Raw genomic sequence first — 21,075 nt, 5'->3', positions numbered from 1 at the left:
AAGAAGACCGCACCCCGGTCGGTATGGACATAGGCCGGGTAACCGAACATTGAGAACAAGTTCTGTAAGCATCGCATCACTGTGGCAGCAGTCATGTCCGCGCACGTATAAGCAAAGGGGAATCGCGAGTACTCATCAACGATAGTGAGCAGATAGCGAGAGCCGCTCGACACCGGCAATGGGCCCTTGAAATCCATCGCCAAGCGTTCCCACGGGCGTGTAGCCTTCACCAGAGTCCCCATGGGAGGGTTATAGAAACGCGGTTTGATTTCCGCGCAGATAGCGCAGTCGCGACAGATACGGCGGATATCGTCGATCGAGTATGGGAGATTCCCACTCCGCACAAAATGAGCGAAACGCGTTACGCCGGGATGGCCCGCAGTGGCATGCAGCACCCGTAGGCCCTCCAAAGAGGTGATACCAGCACATGTAGCCGGTCGTGATAAGGCATCGGCGGCCTGGTTATCCTTCCCCGGGCGATATTTGATGGTGTAACAGAAGTCGGCGAGTTCGATACGCCAGCGAGTGATTTTCTCGTTCTTAATGCACTGGGCGTGTAAGGTGTCGTACATGAACGCAACGCTTTGCTGGTCCGTGATGATTTGGAAGCTCCGCCCGAGTAGGTACGGGCGCCATCGCCGAATAGACTCGACGATCGCATATGCTTCCTTTTCAACGGACGAGTGCCTCCGCTCAGCGGTGGTAAGAGTCCGTGAAAAGAAAGCCACGGGACGCCCCCCTTGGGAGAGGGTCGCCGCGATGGCCTGATCCGAGGCGTCACTTTCGAGGACGAACGAGCCGCTCTCGTCGATTGTCGCCACGGCGGCTCGGGCGATGTCGGTCTTAAGGCCTTCAAAGGCCGTCAATGCGGCCGAACTCAGGGGGAAGGTGTTGCAGGCCACAAGGGGGCGAAGTTTCGTGGAGAAACTTTGCACCCATTTGGAGTAATGGGCGAACAGCCCAAGGGCGCGCTTCAGGGACGCCCGATCGCAGGGAGGGGCCATGTCGAGCAAAGGTCGCAGACGCTCCTTATCCGGAGCGACAGAACCATGGGTCACGGTGTACCCCAGAAGATCTATCGTGCGTAGGGAGTATTGGCACTTATCCTCGTTCATGGTTAAGTGATACCGCTGCGCGACCTCGAGGAAGCGCTTCAGATTAGCATCATGGTGCCCTTGGTCATATCCACAAACCGTAAGATTATCGAGGTAGACGAAAACATCGGTTAAGTGCTCCCGCGCAACGAGGTCATCCATGGCCCTCTGGAAACAAGTGACCCCGTTCGTTACACCAAAAGGCAATCGCGTAAATTGGTACAACCGCTGCCCCGACTCAAATGCGGTATAGATACGATCCGCCCTAGAGATAGGGATCTGGTGGTACGCACTACGGAGGTCGAGAGTGCTATAGACCGAATACTGGGACACCTGTTGCACTAGCGCGTCCATCCCCGGAAGGGGGTAGGCATCCAGCTGTGTAAAGCGGTTAATTGTTTGGGAATAGTCGATTACCATGCGTCTGCGATGGGCCTCGTTGCGCACCACCAAGACCTGGGCGCGCCACGGCGACCTACTAGGTTCTATGATGCCGTCTTTCAAGAGCTGAGCCGTTTCGTCCGCAATGTATTGCATGTCAGCGCGAGAGTAGCGTCGTGATTTTACCGCGACAGGGGTGCAGTCGGAGGTTAGATTGGGGAACAGCGAAAGCGGCTGGACGTCCATTTGCGCTAGGGCGCACATCGCAAGCGCGTCGTCCGCCCCCACAACAAGAGTGTCAGGCCCACCAAACTCCATTACCAGACGTCCATGCAGCTTAAGAAAATCGTGTCCTAACAGAATATCAGCACATAATGCGGGTAAAACCATAAGGTGTACATCAGGGAAAACCCGTCCCTTTAACACGAGTTTCAATCGGCATTCCCCCTTCGTGCTGAGCCGAAGCCCCTGGGAAGCCATGAAGATTCGTCTCCTAGACCGCCAGATCCGCCATCCATGCCTGAGCACAAGTCGCTGGTCGATAAAACTATCCGTAGATCCTGTATCCACCAAGGCCCGAACACAATGGCCTTCAACCATGAGGGGAATAAGGGCTTGAGCCAGGCCAGACGAGGCTGCTGGGAGCGGGACTGAGCCCCCCGAATGGGTCGGACCAGCCTCGCGGGTGGATCCTACGCCAGCAGCAGTTTTGCGGTCGTGGCCGGAGTCTGCGTTGACTATGGGGAATCCATTATCGTCATCAGAGGGCTTTCCCCAGCATTCTGGTGTTTCGCGATTCAAAATCTGACAATTCTGACGAGGAAAGGCCTCCGTAGTATTTGAAATCGCCTTTTGACACTTTTGGCAGAAAAAGGCTTCCGTAGTATCCGAAATCGCCTTTTGACATTTTTGGCAGAAAAAGGCTTCCGTAGTATTCGAAATCGCCTTTTGACATTTTTGGCAGCAAAAGGCCTCCGTAGTATTGGAAAGCTTCCTTATCTCCTTTGTCGGGGCGTGGGCCGCTGTTAGCTCGTGGACGACTTGAGGAGTACGTTCCGCTGGGGCTTGGCGAGGTTTCAAAGCCCCTTGCGTGGCCCGGAGTTTGGCCAAGGACACGGCCTTTGTGCCCGATGGAGAATGAGACGGTGGTGGCTGTCCGGTGACGCCCGCCAAGGACGTCTGAGCGCCCAGGGGTCCGCAGAGAGGGGCCCTCCCCTTCGAAGTCGGGTAAGGCGCCGGGTGTTGGGCTCTCGCGGGCTCTGCAACGAGCCCATTCAAGGTCGCTGCGCCCGCGCGACCGCGACTGCGCGAGTCAGTGAGCCGCGAGCCGCGTGCCGTTTTCCTGCACACTTTAGCGTAATGTCCCTTTAACGAGCACAAATGGCATATAGCGTCTCGTGCCGGACACACGACCCGGGCATGACGTGGCCCCCCACAGAAAAAGCATGCGGCCCCGCGCAAGGCCTTGGGTCTGGTCGTAACGGCAGCCGTCAGGGCTGGGTCTTCCTCCGGAGCATCCCGGAGTTCAGCGAGCGGATCTGCGTCCTCGGCGGTAGCACTCTCCGGCCGGGCGTGTAGTGTGGTGCCCGCCAAAAGGCGCGTGCGATCATAGGCATTCGATTGCATCCGCGCTTCGGTGTATACTGTCGCTTGCTCAAGCGCCGTAGCGAAGGTCAGGTCGGTCTTCTCCAAGAGTTTGAGCCTTAGTTCCTGGGAGGAGACCCCTGCAATGAAGGCATCTAAAAGACGATCATCCTGAGCCTGCGCGGGAGTCCGTGGCTCCCTGACGTTGTCCAGCAAAAGCTGCCGGAGCTCCTGGGCGTAATGGTCCATTGCCTCATTGGGTTGCTGACGTCGCGTTTGCAGCAAATATCGTGCATACACCGGGCTTTTTTCCTTTATGTATAGCCGTTTGAGCTCCACGATGGAAAGATCATACGTCGCGCATTGAGCGATAGCGTTGTAGACCCGGTAGTCGATTTTTGAATGTAAAGTTGCTAGCTTCGCGGCAGCCGTCGGAGCGGTCTCAGGCTCATCAAAGAGATGCTCCAATTGTCGGAGCCAGTGCTTCAGCTGCAAGCCTCCATCCGTGGCTTGTGGGTCGGCGCTGAAGACGGACACCGTCAGCGTCTTGTTGCCAGCCATGTCTGTAGATCTTAAATGCAATTAAGTGTTGTGTAAAACCATTCAGGTCCACACAACTTTAGTCCAACGGTTTGGTTTAATTGCATTTAGATCATCACATTATCCTGTAAAGTAGAAATACACAATAAGTATACGATGCGACATCTCATGGGTCCATTCATATCATTCAATGCAAGCAAGCTGATATTCTCTACAGGCGTACCGTTAGCGAGGCTACCGATGTAACATGTCACAGGAGAAGTCTCTGGAGCACCGTTCGCAGCAGCGGGTCTTATAGTCACGCCCCTAGCGGTGTCAACGTGCAGCGAGCATCACCCCGGGTTCAGTACGAATACGATTTCACTACACAAGCGTTCTCCGAACATTTTCCTACATGCCTCCTGCGCCTTTGCTACCTCTTTCTTTGCAGTCTTCCTGGCTGCCTTATAACTTTCATGCTCTGCTGTTTCTGCGCCCGTACCCTTCGCCTTCTACCACTCCTTGAACTTCTTCCTCTTCTCGTCAATCCTCTTTCCAACTTCATCATCCCACCACCATGTTTCCGAGTGCCTCGGTGGTCCTTTTGTCCATCCACATACCTCACCAACGGCTCCCAACAGACTAGCTTTCATTGACATCCAACCACTTTCAAGCTCAACCACATCATCCTCGACCCTACTCAGCCTCTCTTTTAATGCCTCCCTTACTGTCACCTCTTTCAACCTCCACACCTTCATTCTCGGTTGGTACTTCACCCGCCGAGCTCTCCTCGCACCTTTCACCCTTACGTCGCAGACAACCAAGTGGTGCTGTGAAACAGCCTCCTCCCCCGGGATTACCTTTGTGTCTCGGAGGTGCCCCCTATCTCGCCTACGCACCATCAGGTAGTCAACGGTTGTCGTCGACCCACCTGACGTGTATGTAACAAGCTTATTATCCTCTTTCTGGAACTGAGTATTACAAATCAACAAATCAGCTCCATCAGCAAACTCCAAAATCCTTTCACCTTCTCCATTTCTCACACCATATCCGTAACCCCCATGAACTCCGTCAAAACCATCCATACTCCTTCCCACATGTCCATTTAGGTCTCCTCCTACCACAACAACTTCCTCATCTTTCACGTTTTCCATCAGCTGCTCTATCGCACACCAGAACTTGTCCTTCTCTTCATCGCTCCGACCAACCTGCGGAGCATATCCCGAGATGACGTTCACCAAGAGCTTTCCAATCATCATTTTCACCATCATCAACCTATCACTCACTCTAGTCACACTCACCACACTGTCTACAAACTCCTCAGAAAACAGGACACCAACACCATTCACGCCCTCCAGGCACCCTTGCCACACAAACTTGTATTTCTGTCCCTGCCTACCCTTCACCATTCTCACACCACTTCCCTTCCATCTCGCCTCTTGCACACAACATATGTCCACTCTTCTTCTGACCAATACTTCCACCACTTCTCCTGATCTCCCTGTCATTGTCCCTACATTCCATGTCCCAAACCTCAGAAACCGATCTCCACTTCGGGCTGTACCCTGCCCACATGTAGTTGTAATTGTCATGGTTCTCTTTTTGAGGCAATGTTTCTTATGGCCGGATGCCCTTCCTGACGCCAACCCTCTTAGTCGCCTCCTACGACACGCAGGGATACGGCGTACCTATTCTTATCCAGGGTACACACTGGGAAACGTTTAAAACATGGAAATCCTGGGGGGGGGGGGGGGGGGGGGATCACCGCTGCGGTTTAAACATATTTAAATAAATATTTAAACAAAACCATGAAAACAATCTGGGAAAAGTCTCTAAGTGAGAATGTGGATTTGAGAAAGCAGGAGCAGAGGTGAAAGAACAAACGAGAATATAGGGGGCGGGGCACAAGTCGAGACGAGGAGGCCGCACGAGACACCAGGCCGCACGAGGCGCGGACAAAGAAACGACTAATTACACACAAATTTGCAACAACTCCAAAACCAAATAGAAACACACAATAACACATACACAACAAAATACGCAGCGGAAATTTGACAAAGAAACGAACGGGAAAACACTCAAACTTTGATGCCGTGGAGAGATCAGAGCAAGCCCCGTCGCTCGAGGGACCGGAAGTACCGGAAGTCAATCATTAGCACTACAAAGGAAGCAATAAAAACAAACATCTCCTCCAAGCCCCCCCGCAAGCAAGCAATTACGTACCTGTTAATCCCGAGAGTCTCTTGGCACTAAGGTAACAGAATGCCATGAGATCGAGCGCCGAACGGTCCAGATTTATATAACCTCCCTCAAGGTCGGCCCTCCGAACGAACCTTCTCTTCAAGCTCGAGACATTACATCATATTTCACCACAGGGTGCAAGACCAAAAGTGAGGTGGTAGACTACAAAGAGGCCACCAACCTGTCTGATGGGAAAGTGACAGGCCTAGGCACTCCGCTACGTTGCGGGAGATCACAATGATTTTGAAGGCCTTGCTTTCCACGGTATCAAAAACGGCAAGGTGTGAGACATGGATACCAGCCCAAAGAGGAGAGCAGTAGCCCCCCCTCCCCCTCTCAATCTGTGCATGAAGGCCTTGTCGATTGTCAAAAGTTCAGGTTGGCCAAGGAAAGACCTTGCATGATGAAGGATGCCCAGTTGGCGGCTGGCTTTGGAGGCCATCTTGGATATATTGTCTGCCCAAGAAAGATCATGGCTGATGGTGAGACCGAAAAGTTTGAGTGACTTAACCTCTTCAAGTGGTTTGTTTAAGAAGTAGATGGGAGGGTTTGTAAGATGCTCCTTTCAGAGAGACAGGGTATGTGTGTGAGATTTGGCAGAGTTGAAAGACATATTCCAATTGTTGGACCAGCTCCTGATTCTACAGAAGTCTGCATAGTCAGGTTCACTATGTTTTTTTCGTTAAAAATTTTGGTGGATTAGCAAAACTATACATTTTTGGAATATTCAGAGCATGAGGAATCCAAAAATTAATGTTTACATTTGCGTAGACACCTTTGCGAAAATGACACTCAGGACAGTGATGAAGATCTGTAAAAGCATATTCCTGAACGGTATAGACCTCGTAGATCCTGTGTATAGGACTTATAGTTCAATCTGATACTACCTATAACTTCCTATAACAACCTATAACTTCAAAGGACTTGCAATATCATGTATTACGTAATACAGTTATATCACAAATATAAAGACAATGGTTTTCAATTACCTTTGTTTGTTGCTTTTCTATAATCCTGAGCACTATTTTGAGGCCTTTATTGGATTCCTTGACCCAGAAAACATAGGATTAGCATATTTAATTAAGTCTCTAGGTTGGCTAGAAGCCGAGATCGCGCAAAATATGTATTTTATGGCGGCCATTTTCAAAATCCAAAATGGCGGCCATGCAGGTGTCTGTGCAAATGCCAACATTGATTTTCAGATTCTCCATGCTCTGATTATTCCAAAAATGTATAGTTTTGCTCAGCTACCAAAATTTTGAACGAAATTATATTTGTTAACATAGTGAACCTGACTAGCAGAGAGGGAAGAGGCTGCTGCCTGTCTGAAAGATGGGAAATGATACGCCATATGGTGGAATCATCAGCAAAGAGATGAGCTGGATTTGCCAGGGAATCAGAAAGGTTAACAGCTTTACCATTCTTCATTTTGTGTATATGTGCATGCCCTGTGATGTTGTGTACTTGTTACATGCATTGCACTTTTGCTTATATATGCAGTTCACCCTTGGCGTTTTAAATTAAATTGATATAAACTTCCTGTGACCACAGGTTCGGGAAGACGAGGCACGTCAGCAGGTGTCGGTTTATCGCAATTTATCGGACGAGCATAGAGGAACAAATCGTGGTTCACAGCGCTCCAGAAACCGTGGTTTATTGAGACGTCGGACTTCATCAGCAAAACGGCTGGGAAGTCAGCGTGTAAAACGTCGTATCTCTTCACGTGTAACTGAAAGAGCTTCAACCCCGTTGTCATCATCATCATCTGATGAAGAGATAAGTAGAAGAGACTACAAAAAGGAGAGCTTCTCATCGAATTCCCGCCCAGTCAGAACCTTGTCTCAAAAACCTGTGCTGTCACTACGTGGGCCCTCAGAGACAGACAGTGAAGCTGACTTGCCTCGCATTCCAGCCTTCCGCGTTGGGTCCTACAATGACTTTTCAGCAAGTGGGGCGAACACCATGAATCGGCCCTCCCTGGTGCTACCAAGGTCCACTTCACGTCCGGCCCCTACACGCCACCTTTCTCCAATTTCACCCTTGCCACGAGACACATCTGATGAGGAACTAGGTGCACCGGAACACACATTGGACAAAGGCATCACATCTGGTTTTGAGGTAAGAACTCAGTAAAAGGATGTTAGAATACATCATCTGTTTGATGGTTTAAGGAAGGGTTTTTTCTGATTACGTGTGAGTGTTCAAAAGCTTGGTTTTGTGAGATTTTGAGGTCTATAATTGACCATGGATTTGGTGTAATTGTATTCTTGTGCCACGGATGCTCTACTTTTCGATGCAGGAAAGCACAATCATGGGTAATTTGTCAGATCAGAGATGGCAGTTTCAGACAGATGCCTTGGACAACTCATTATCATCCTCATTGCTGGGGTTACACCAACCACAGCCTATGCTTCGAGATTTGCCACCCAAAAGGGTCACATCACCACAGTTGTAAGTGATCCCCTTGTGCATCTTTGATTATCATTGCTGAAACTATTGACCTTGTAATACATTATTTGAAAGAGAAATATGTCAAGCAATGATCAATTAGGTGACAAAGGACAAGAGAGCTCAATCTTCCAACCCTGACCTTGACATTTTGCCTGTTTGGCCCTACTCTTCGGTTCCTTGTTTTTTTCTCCATGGTGGTTAAAACCAAGACCGAAAGTCTAACATCGGCGTAGCTGGGCTTGTTTGATACTTTAGTTGAAGAGGATAGTATGACCTGGGTAGCGATACCAATTAGCAAATAATGTAAGTATTAATTTTTTTGAAGTACTATAAGTCAGTCTCTAAGATGTCTGTCACCATGGAAGTGAAGAGATTGCATTGAGACACTGGTTTATTCTATATGTTTCGAGTTGACAATGAACCAGCCATGCACCGCTTCAATCCAGTAACTTTTCAGTCATGACAAAGGGATTGCATTGTTACGATTATATTTACTGTATTAATAGCTCACCTGGAACGAAGTCCAGGGGAGCTTATGTGATGGCGCGTAGTCCGTCAGTCCGTAAACACTTGAAGCTTCTTGTCCTAAACCGCTGATGGGATTGCGACCAAATTTGGCACAATTGGTATTTGTTGTGTTGTGACTAAAGTTTGCTCACGGCATTTAAAAAAAATCTGCCCCTTTGGGAGTCTAGGGGGGGGGGGCTTGCCCCCCAAAATAGATATTTGCTTTCTTCTCAGAAACTACACATACAATTTCGATGAAACTTGACCACAACCTTCACCACCCATGATGTACCAAAGTTTGTTCACAGCATTAAAAAAAAATCTGCCACTTTAGGGGTCTACGGGGGGTTGCCGCCCAAAATAGGTATTTGCTTTCTTCTCAGAAACTACACTCACGATTTCGATGAAATTTGACCACAAACTTCACCACCCGTGATGTACCAAAGTATGTTCACGGCATTAAAAGAAATCTGCCCCTTTGGGGTGTATGGAGGGGTGGAGTTCCCCCCAAAATAGGTATTTGCTTTATTCTCAGAAACTGCACATGCAATTTAGATGAAACTTCACCACAACCTTAATCACCCTTGATGTACCAATGTTTGTCCAAGGCATCAGAAAAATTGGGGTCTTAGGAGGTATTTGGGGTTGGAGGAGGGGGGATTGCTCCCCAAAACAGGTATTTTTTTCTTTGTTTGTTTAAAGTCTTATGATTATGTTAGTATGATTCTACATGCTGCCCTGTCTTCTAGCAACCATTGGAATTGGTTTAAAATACCTTTAGTCGGTGCAGTTTCCTGTTTATTCTACCAGGTGAGCGCCTGGGGTATTGCCTCTATGTTTATTATTATAATTAATTTGGTTTCCTCTGCATTTAAATGCAGAGGAATACCTATTGTTTTTCCTCGTGTTTATTATTAATCTTCCGCTTGATTTTTCACCTCCGAAAACTTTAAAATCAAAGTTCTCAGCAACTGTTCGTCCGATTGACATGAAATTTCAACCAAGTGATTTGCTAGACATGTAGAATTTTTTTTTGCTGCTAATTATGACGTCATAGGTCACGTGGTATGGGTGCCATCTTGGAAAATACCTTCAAATTTGGCCTTCTATATCTCTGAAACGGCTCAATGGAAAAAATTGAGTCATGGCTCATTCTAAAGAACTCTGCAATGGGACCAATAAACATGTTTATTTAGGATATTAAAGTGCTAACGTTACGAAGTTAGAATTCGACAAATAGACCCCTTGATGTCACAAATATATTTTTTCCCATGACCTTAGCGAAAAATGAATGCAAAACATTTTGATGTCATATGCACGTGGTTTGGCCGCCATATTGTTTTTTTTAATGAAAAACACTAAAATCCCTTTTTCTCCGCAACGGCTGAACAGATCTAGCCCAAACTTAGCATGCAGAATCACATGCCCATGATGAACAAAAGGTTCCTGCATGACGACGTTGTATGTCGCATCGTTTAGGAGTTATGACGTTTTTAAGCATAAAACTTAAATCCTATCTCCTCCCTAATTTTTGAGGATATCGAGTGAAAACTTTACACAAACGTTCCCCATGTGGGGAAGTAAAAAAGTTACTTTGGAAGTTTTAATAAGTCACATGATTTGGCTGCAATAAATAATTGCACGTAAATCTTAAAAAGCTTCTATCTCTTGAACCGCTGCTATCTTGAACCGCTGCAGGTTTATTTTCTTTAAAAATAATTTTCTCTGTAATGGTTTGACCGATGGACATGAAATTTTCACAAAAGGAGCGCTTTGGCGTCCTGTCTGTCGGCATTAGTTGATGTACGTTAAACTGGCCGTGCCATCTGTCAGCATTGGTTTCATCAGGATGACATTTATTGAGCATCATCTGGGGATAAATTGATGGAGAAAAAAAAAATAATGTGAAAGTGGGGTTGTATCAAAAGTGGGGTTGTATGAAATCGGGAAGGCGGAGGAAACCGGTTATCACTGCCAGCAGTTATATAGTGGCAGTTGTAGTGTTGTTATTATTATTACGAAAATGATACTAATAAATAAACCTGGGTTAATTTGTCTGAAACGGCCTGAATGTGAGGCATGAAGCCTAAGGCCTAGACGTACTGTGTCGATGGAAGACCCGTAACACATATGCTTTTGATATTTGATGATCATTTTAACAATCGGTTTGTTTGTGTTTCACACTGAATGAAAAACGTAAAGGTAGAGCATGCAGATTGTGATATATGACAGGATATATGACAGGATATATGACAGGATATATGATATATGACCGTCATACGCCATAATGACATCACAGATGCAATCACATCACATCACGCCTGTCATGTGACAAGATACATACAGACAGACAAACGCTGTTCTAGATGGCTTTGCTCTATGGGCTACGCTGTGAAAACAGTGCAGTCAATACTTAACACCTTTTTGCCCACACTTGATAAAGGTCTAGTGGGGTTCAATCAGGAGAACGAGGTGGCCATAAACCACGAGAAAGGATGCGATCTTCCAAATCTGTACTGACTGCATTGCATGCATGCTCACATGTGCTGTGTGTGCTGTTGAACCGGCTTGATGAAGCCGTCCATCTTGTTTTTCCTCTTCAGTTCTTCAGTTTTGTTTTTCCTCTTCACCTCTTCAGTTCGTTGGAAAACTGTTGGAGAATATCATTAATGTACCGTTCGGAATTTATGGTATCTTCAAAACATGTTGGTCCAATGACACGGCTTCTGGAAAGAGCGCACCATACACCTATTTTTACCTTCACCAGAAGAGAGGATACTGCATTTGAGTCCCTTTGTTACTTCCAAAATGGAGGATTTTTCAAGTATATTAGTCGTGCGTTTGTTATTCTGTTTGTCTGTCTGTCTGTCACTCGCCTACATGTCACATTTCCAAACCGATCGTCAAGAAACTTCACCAAGTTGTAGAGGTCATCACAAGTGAGAAGCATATTGATTTTGAGGTCAAAGGTCATCTGGAGGTCAAATTTCTAAAATCGCCATTTTTCATCCAATTGACTTGAAAATTGAACAGCATTTCCATGTTGTCACTAAATTGGGAAACCAACTATTTTTTTAAGGTCAAGAGGTCAAAGGTCAAACTTCTAAAATCATGAATTTTCACCTGACAAAATCATCAATTTTAATTCGATTGACCCCAGCTTTGATTAAGATCATCATTTTTAATCTTAATGAAATTGACAATTTGATGTATCCATGGCAACCTTTTTGGGGGAGGGGTAGAATTTGCAAGTAGCATGCTCTGCATGACGTCTTCTTGTTTGTCTGTCTGTCTGTCCGCACTGGCCGTCCCATCTGTCGGCCACAAATGTCATCTATTGGTAACCGCCTGTATTACACGTTACCTTTTTTCAACCGACTACATCTATAAAGTATGTGCAATTTGAGTGTGAGTCCAGTGCATTATAAAGTATGTACGGTACGATTAGAACTCAACTATGTCTATACAATTTATCTTTTGTAATGCCATTCTCTTTCATGTCAAGCAGGCCTTACACTGATATGATGCATCTATTAATCCCAGGATATTGTTCTCAGGTGACTAACGCATTCACATAATGTACAGCAGTGAATCAAATACACACTCATACAAATTCCTGATAGTACTGTATATTAGCACTCCAATCCTCAAAACATTGTCCGTCTGCCCCCATATTTGCTCTTCTACAAGTTGTTTCCAGATGGTTGCCTGGATTCATATTGGAAAGTTGCAGATAACACTCCCATCCACAAGAATAGTGGCAAGGCTGATGCTCTCAATTACAGACTGGCCATCCTCTCCATCATAAGCAAAGTGGTGGAGTCTACCACTGCTGCTTATTCTCGTCGTATTTCTTCTCCAACTCTCTGATCATTTTTCTGCCATGCGTCTTCCTCTCTTGACATATTAATTTTCCTAACTCAATAATGGATCGTTGCTCTGAATCTCAAACAAGAGATATAGTCAGGTTCACTATGTTTTTCGTTCAAAATTTTGGTAGATTAGCAAAACTATACATTTTTGGAATATTCAGAGCATGAGGAATCCAAAAATTAATGTTTACATTTGTTTAGACACCTTTGCGAAAATGACACTCAGGACAGTGATGAAGATCTGTAAAAGCATATTCCTGAACGGTATAGACCTCGTAGATCCTGTGTAGAGGACTTATAGTTCAATCTGATACTACCTATAACTTCCTATAACAACCTATAACTTCAAAGGACTTGCAATATCATGTATTATGTAATACAGTTATATCACAAATATAAAGACAATGGTTTTCAATTACCTTTGTTTGTTGCTTTTCTATAATCCTGAGCACTATTTTGAGGCCTTTATTGGATTCCTTGACCCAGAAAACATAGGATTAGCATATTTAATTAAGTCTCTAGGTTGACTAGAAGCCGAGATCGCGCAAAATATGTATTTTATGGCGGCCATTTTCAAAATCCAAAATGGCGGCCATGCAGGTGGTGTCTGTGCAAATGCCAACATTGATTTTCGGATTCTCCATGCTCTGAAGATTCCAAAAATGTACAGGTTTGCTAATCCCAAAATTTTGAAAGAAATTATATTTGTTAACATAGTGAACCTGACTATCTTCATCACTGTCCTGAGTGTCATTTTCGCAAAGGTGTCTACGCAAATGTAAACATTAATTTTTGGATTCCTCATGCTCTGAATATTCCAAAAATGTATAGTTTTGCTAATCTCCAAAAATTTTGAACGAAATTATATTTGTTAACATAGTGAACCTGACTAATATGAGCCATATCTCCAGACATCTCTAGTGACTTCATTACTGCCTGACAACCAGCTCCAACTTTCTCCAAACTGATATTTGGGTCCACTTCTCAATTGATTATTTATTCTGTCTTGTGCTCATAGGCATAGTTTGACTTCTCTATTTTTTATTTTTTATTTTTATTTTTTGTATACTGAATCGAGGCTCGTGAAAGAGCTAACATTTATTTCACAAACAAATCAACCAGACAAACAAAACATACAAAAAGAGGAAGCGGAAGACAAGATGGGGAGAGAAGGGGAAGCACACAGCCACAACATTTGAGAGCAGGGAGAAGTGTGGGAGGGAGAGGGCTTGGGGGGAGGAGGTGTGGGAAGGTGGGGGGAGAGGTATAAAACACAAGGGGACCGAAATTAGCGGGGGTAGAAAAGATCAAGGTTTTGGATGGGGGAGGATAAGAGATGGTGGTGAACAGCTGTTTTAAAGACCTGGAGGGTGGAGAGGGATTGAAGAGAGTGACGGAGTTTGTTCCAGAGGCGGGAGAAAGGAGGAATGAAGGAGTGAAGGTGAGCAGAAAGTCTTGATTTTGGCAGTTTAACAATAAGAGGGTTGCAGGCAGATCTTGTGCGACCTGTAGGAATATTTGGGGGACAGAGCCCAGAGAGAGCTGGGGGGGGCAAGGCCAGAGAGGAGTCGGTAGAAGACGGAAAGACCACCAACCTGCCTGCGGTGAGTGAGTGAAAGGCCCTTGGAGTTAGCTTCATCGCGGGAGATTCCATTATTTGGGGGGGTGGGGGGAGGCAAGGGTTTAATATTAATAATGGGTAGCTAGGTCTGACTTCCAAAATTACCGTTTGTTAGTGTAGTTACAGTGTACGTGAAATCACAAATACACTTTACGTTTAAATACGGGATGTTTTTATCTTAATTGTAAACTACAGAAAAAATTAAGGTGGGGCATTGCCCCTCCCCCCTGTGCCCCCCCAAACTCCACCGGTGCTTGTGCTCTACTTCTTGAGACTGACCTGTCACAAGGCATTGTACTTGAACCAATCTTATTATTTGTCTATATCAATAATCTTCTTCCCTGAAATATCCTCTCTACTATTTTGCTGATAATTTCGCTCTGTAAAGGATTGGAACCCATGCATTCAATAGGCAGGCTGCAGCAACATCTCCGTCTCCAGAAAAAGAGACAAAGAAGTCACATGGGAAGTATCTGGAACATGTCTTGAACACAATAAATTCCCATGCTCTTTGTCCATAATGATACATGGATAAATCCACAGGAGAGGTTCCGTCTCTGAAGATCCTAGGCCTCACATCTTGGACAGACCATATTTCAAATGTAGCCTCTATAAGGCTGGTCAGCATATTGGTGTTCTCCACAAAGGCAAATCTATTTAAAGCCATCCGCAGTTCATTATAATATACAAGGCCTTCATCCAAAGTTCTATCGAGTACGGCTCCCTGCTCTGGGATAGTCCAGCTGTTTCCCATCCTACCCCGTTATAGCACTTTACTCTGACGATCTTCGAGTTATTGGCATCTTTCAGCAAGAGGCTGAGTCCCTCGCTCACTGCATGTAGGTTAGTGGTCTTTCAGTTCTCCCACCACCACTCCTGGTCTGGCTTCACCCACCCTCTCTGACATCCACCCACTCCCAGCTACTCCATGTTATATGCATTATTCTAGAAACTTGTTCCATGTTATCCTCGAAGTACAAACTTTGATGACCTCTATTCTTTGATCCCAATTTTGTCGTATATGTGGAACCAACTCCCCATGTCTGCTTTCTCATGCATTGCTCTTCATTAAGATCATCATTTTGATTAAGGAATTCATCTACACCCTTGTACATCCTAACACTCCTCCCTCCCCTCCATCCCTTTTCCCCCTTTCCATTCCCCCCTACTTATGCACTTTCCCCCTTTCTTACCTTGGCAACACTACATAATTCTGGGCCAAAGTTGCCTCCAATAATTACGTCGTATTGTGAGGCAACAACCCATCCCCACAAAACTTCATAACACTGGACCAACCACCCACCCCCCTGTGCATAACGCATTATATGTACTAGGGCATGCCCGTACTATATCTATATCTAAAATTATATCCCCCCCTCTATTTACATGAAATGGTTTGGTTCATGAAATGTTTTGGTCCATTCGCAACGCCAAAGCGAACGGCGAACGCTTTACATGAAATGGTTTGGTTCATGAAATGTGTTGGTCCATTCGCAACGCCAAAGCGAACGGCGAACGGCTTGCGAGTACAGTGACAATCCCCCCCCCCCCCCCCCCCTCTATTTAGATGAAATGGTTTTTATTAGTTTTAAAACATAGTTTAACGCCAACATAGCGGCAACATAGTTTGCAAACGTGAAATAAATGAATACGCTCTCAAATGTGCCATCCGAGGCAGAGTGTGTCCGCCACGTTCGGCACACGCGATAGCTCGCTGCTCTCTGATTGGTTGAATCGTTTTTTGGACATAGCTCGGTAAGTAATTGTCCGATTAATATGAAACCTTGAAAAGGCACATCCTCGGGTCCCCAGCAATATACCTGGCAAGTTTAAAGTATATCGGACCCGTGGTTGTCGAGAAACAGCGGTCACAGACAAACAAACGTACAAACGTACAAACAAACAAACACACAGAGATTACTGGAATTATAGATAGATGGTCTCATATTTTGTATACTAGTAAGGTACCCGTGCTACACACGGGTGGGAGGCCAGAAGCAAACAGACAATACAGAAACGGCGAATGCTAAAACATGAAACCAATAAATTCCACATTCCTGTAGCACCTTCAGTCGCACGTCAGACATGGACAGCAAGTTCGTGAAGGACTTCCATGAAAAACGTACCCGTTGGCAAACAAACGGGTATGTTTGTTCCATACCCAGTCAATGGCGAGTCTGCATATGGCGATCTACGAATTCACGTTTAGAAAGTAGAAATCCTCACAGCATTTCATCATTCACTTGAACTCGATATCTCTTTTTTCATTCCAAACAGCATAACTCCAATCACAAATGAAATAACATTAATATAAAAAATAGACTTTTAACAACATTCGTGACATAAACAAATATTTAAATCCTGATGTGAAGTTCCATACGGTTGGGTGAACACAATTACGAATTCAAAATCGTAATTGTATTCACTCAATTCCAATCATCAATTGATACTTTAACAAAACGATTAACGTTTAACGATTTAACATTACGATTGAATGACTAACATTGCGATTGAATGACGGTTGCATTTGGATATTATCAAACCCGCGCATTGCCGTCATCTGTCCACTTCCGCATTCACAGCAGGTTCATCATTGTCATCAAAATCTAAACAGTATTTGTGGAATTTCAATAAAAGCCGCATCACTGTTCATATCGGTAAATATTATTCCATCGTGTTTGGAAAAGCTGGAAAATTGGAAAACTTGGCAAAATTTGAAAAACAATATGGCCTATTTTACTCCCAGCGGTCCCAGCATACCCACCCAAAATATCGTTGCAATCGGTTGTGCCGCTTTTGTGGTACCTTCAAACGGACAGACAGACATTTGGTGAATTATAGTAAGATTTGTGATGTTTTGTTCCATCTATTTCCCCCCTCCATCTGTCAGTTTGTTCTGTTAATCTCACACCTGCTGGTGTTTAAAGCTCTTCTATAAGCCATGAATTCCTCAACTAAAACGTGGTCTATGAACTAATTTTATCATCAATGTTAATCAAAATCCAATTCTCAGTATTCAAGTCGTGGGCAAAATGCCTGTTTTGTTCTCTTTGCTTTGGGGGAAACCCCAATATGACCACTGGAAGAAACATTTTGGCCAAGTTTTGCAAAAATCCCACAGATCAAGTTGGAGAAGTTTATGAATGGAGAATACTGTCTCATTGTAGGCTTTCCGGAAAATACATTTCCTGATTCCATCAAACATTTGTATCACGACAGTTTCCACCGAGGAAACTTAAGCTGAAAAGGCATAACTTTTCTGCCAATACTCAGTTTTTAGTAGCCCATCCATAAAACAAAGGAAGGGGTAACCCCTTTTCCACTGTTCATTGACCACACAGTGCTGCCAACACAGCTTGCTAGTTTTTGCTGGAACTTGCATTGTTTTGAATAGAGGAAAAGCCCATTTTACCGAGAACATACTGCATCATTTCCCAGCCCCATCCCACAGGAATCCTCCACTCCCAAGATAGGTCAAACTCTCGTATTGTCTTTGCCCGGCGGTGAAATCGGTGTCATTTCAAGACACTTCCTGTGTTGTTGTCAACAGGTTCATGCAGGGGGGCTTTACAGATACCCAGAATAGCAATATTGGAGAATGCATTGTCATGGTCCAAAAGGAGAACTGAGCTTTCATTCTCTTTGCAAGTTTCTCTCATTGTGATTGTGACATTCAGAGTACATACTAGGGTCAAAGAAGCATAAGAGGAGTACTTTTTATGCCCCTTCAATGAAAGCCCAGAGGTATTGTGTTTTCCCGTTGTCCGTCCATTTTCGTCCGACGGTCCTGCATCTGTCCGTTGTCAGTTACCAAGATAACTTGTGAACCAATGAAGGGGTTTCAACCAGACTTGGCACACGTTGGACTGTAATGCAAAGATGACTGATTCAAATTTAGGTTTAAAAGGTCAAAGATTAAACGTTATTTCCCTTTAATAATACTTTTGCACACCATAAGTCGAGTTGTAAGCCTCTGGTGTCTCTTTTCACTCTCACATTCTCTCTATTATGATTTAAATTTTTTCATGTGGTCTTTCATTGAGATCAATTTGTGTCAGTCTTTCACTGAGGAGAGGCTTCCGTCTGCCATGAAGCCCAGATCGGTGGACTGTTGCAGTGATGGTTGTCCTTCTGGAAGTTTCTCCCATCTCCACACAGGATCTCTGGAGCTCAGCCAGAGTGACCATCGGGTTCTTCATCACCTCTCTTACCAAGGCCCTTCTCCCCCGATTGCTCAGTTTGGCCGGGCGGCCAGCTCTAGGAAGAGTCCTGGTTGTTCCAAACCTCTTCCATTTAAGAATAATGGAGGCCACTGTGCTCTTGGGAACCTTCAATGCAGCAGAATTTTTTTTTGTAGGCTTCCCCAGATCTGTGCCTCGACACAATCCTGTCTCTGAGCTCTGCAGGCAGTTCCTTCGACCTCATGGCTTGGTTTTTGCTCTGATACGCATTGTCAGCTGTGAGACCTTATATAGACAGGTGTGGCCTTTCCAAATCATGTCCAATCAATTGAATTTACCACAGGTGGACTCTAATCAAGGTGTAGAAACATCTCAAAGATGATCAAGAGAAATGGGAGGCACCTGAGCTAAATTTCAAGCGTCATCGCAAAGGGTGTGAATACTTATGTAAATGTGATATTTCAGTTTTTTCTTTTTAATAAATTTTCAAAACTTTCTAAAATCCTGTTTTCTCTTTGTCATTATGGGGTATTGAGTGTAGATTGAGGAGGGAAAAAATGAATTTAAACGATTTCAGCACAAGGCTGCAACATAACAAAATGTGAAAAAGTGAAGGGGTGTGAATACTTTCTGAATGCACTGTATACCACAGATTGAGTGCAAGTTGGTTTTTTTTTACGATGTAGCCCATCGGGCAGAGCCGTCTAGAACAGCGTTTGTCCATCTGTATGTATGTATGTATGTATGTATGTATGTATGTATGTCCCCTCAAACGTATACCAATCAGAGCTGAGAATCTGGTCGCATGACAGGGTGATGTGATTACGTCTGATGTCATTACGACGGTGCTGCAGCTGACTCCCCACACTCTGCCATTTTGATTTCTATGCCGTTATTGCTGAACATATCGTCGAACCTGTAATATATCACAATCGCCATGCTCTGCCTTTACGTTTTTCATTGAGTGTGAAACACAAACAAACCGATTGTTAAAATGACCATCAAATATCGAAAGCACCGGCGTTACATCTCTTCCAACAATACGGTATGTATAGGCCCTAGGCGTTATGACTCACCTTCGGCTTCAGACAAGCCCAGGTTACTTAATACAGTAGTGTATCGTTTCAGTAGTATCGTTTTCGTGATAATAATAATAATATAGTAAATATAACCATAATACTTTAATCCCAATGTCGTGAATGGAAGGTTAGTGGATTGAAGCGGTGTATGGTTCATGATCAATGATGAGTGGTGTTCGGCAATAATATTAATAACCGAGGAAGTAATCCCACGTTAAATCCTTAGAGGTTTTACGTTAGTCAAAATTTATCGGATTTCCACCAAATTTGTTGTAGTTGAGTGATCAACCACCCTAGCGACCACCAAAAGCGAAAACAGAAATTGAATCAAAGTTAAATAAAACAAACCAGTGAGGCCGCTCAAAGCAAAAAGTGCATTTTCTCCAAAGGAATTTCTTTACAAAGTCATAGTTCCCGATTTATAAGCAATCCTAACATAATCCAAAAGCTTATAACCTCAGGCATACAATGATGTCCATAACTTTAACCAAAACCTTCATTTATACAACGTTATTCGTCGAAAACACCGTGGCCCAGCAACTAGCCAAGACCAATCCAAGACCATCGGCCTACAGGCCATATTTTTCAATAAATCAAAAACAACAAAGCTTACAAACACAAGACTTACAGTATTCTTCTCTGGACACACTTGTATTTCCAAATGTCCACAGGATCGACGCAGGAAACCTGTCTCACGACGGTCTAAACCCAGCTCACGTTCCATGTTAGTGGGTGAACAATCCAACGCTTGGGAAATTCTCAATGTTTCAATAGATTGAAACAGGCCAAAACAAAATGACAGCTTAAGAATCCAGCGATGTGACAGTATGCTGATCAAGATGGCAGACTGCCATTTTGGTGAGGTTATTTTTGTTTTTTTGTTATGGGCAACCCATTAATCACGCTGCTCCATGCCCATCCTTCTCCCCCTCCCACCATATCACCAGAGATGAGGCACCTGGTGTTGTCCCTTTCCCGTCTGTGATTGTGTCCGGTGTGTGGCACTCTAGGTTTGTAGTTCTTTTGTGTATAGTTATTGTTTAATTAAACCCTCCCTGTTTTTGTTGTTGTTCGAGAATAAACCTGTTTGGTTTGGATAAGGGATAAGGACCATCGTGACTCTTCGCAGTCCCGCGCGTGATCGTAAAGTCCGCCATAATCGACAGCCTGATAGACGAGTTAAAGTCTGTTTGGCCCATCCATTCAGAGGTTTTTTTTTGGTTTTTTTTTGTATACTGAATCGAGGCTCGTGAAAGAGCTAACATTTACTTCACAAACAAATCAACCAGACAAACAAAATACCCAAAAAGAGGGAGCAGAAGACAAGATGGGGAGAAGGGGAAGCACACAAACACAACATCCGAGAGCAGGGAGATGTGTGGAAGGGAGAGGGCCCGGGGGGAGGCGGCATGGGAAGGGGGTGGGGGGGGTGGGGAGGGAGAAGTATAAAACACAAGGACACCAAGGACTTCCTGGACAGAAGTTGGTATTTCAAAAAAGTGGAATTGGGGTGAAATTAGCGGGGGTAGAAAAGATCAAGGTTTT

The 21,075-nt window shown here is 44.8% G+C and overlaps 1 protein-coding gene across 4 annotated transcripts in view; it reads left to right on the top strand.

Moving 5' to 3' along the window:
- The window catches only part of SPTBN5 (spectrin beta, non-erythrocytic 5), a 305,552-nt gene that overhangs the window by 267,716 nt on the left and 16,761 nt on the right, over positions 1-21,075 (top strand). For all 4 annotated transcript variants that reach the window (XM_078781338.1, XM_078781331.1, XM_078781325.1 and 1 more), the window contains 2 exons: positions 7,371-7,937; positions 8,119-8,270. In XM_078781338.1, coding sequence (XP_078637464.1) covers positions 7,371-7,937; positions 8,119-8,270 — 719 coding nt within the window. The remainder of the gene's footprint in view (positions 1-7,370; positions 7,938-8,118; positions 8,271-21,075) is intronic.

This window comes from Myxine glutinosa, chromosome 1 (assembly GCF_964187855.1).
Source record: "Myxine glutinosa chromosome 1, kmMyxGlut1.1, whole genome shotgun sequence".
Classification (NCBI taxonomy): Eukaryota; Metazoa; Chordata; class Myxini; order Myxiniformes; family Myxinidae; genus Myxine; species Myxine glutinosa.
Note: the sequence above shows the minus strand (reverse complement) of the source record. Positions and strands in the feature narration are given on the sequence as shown.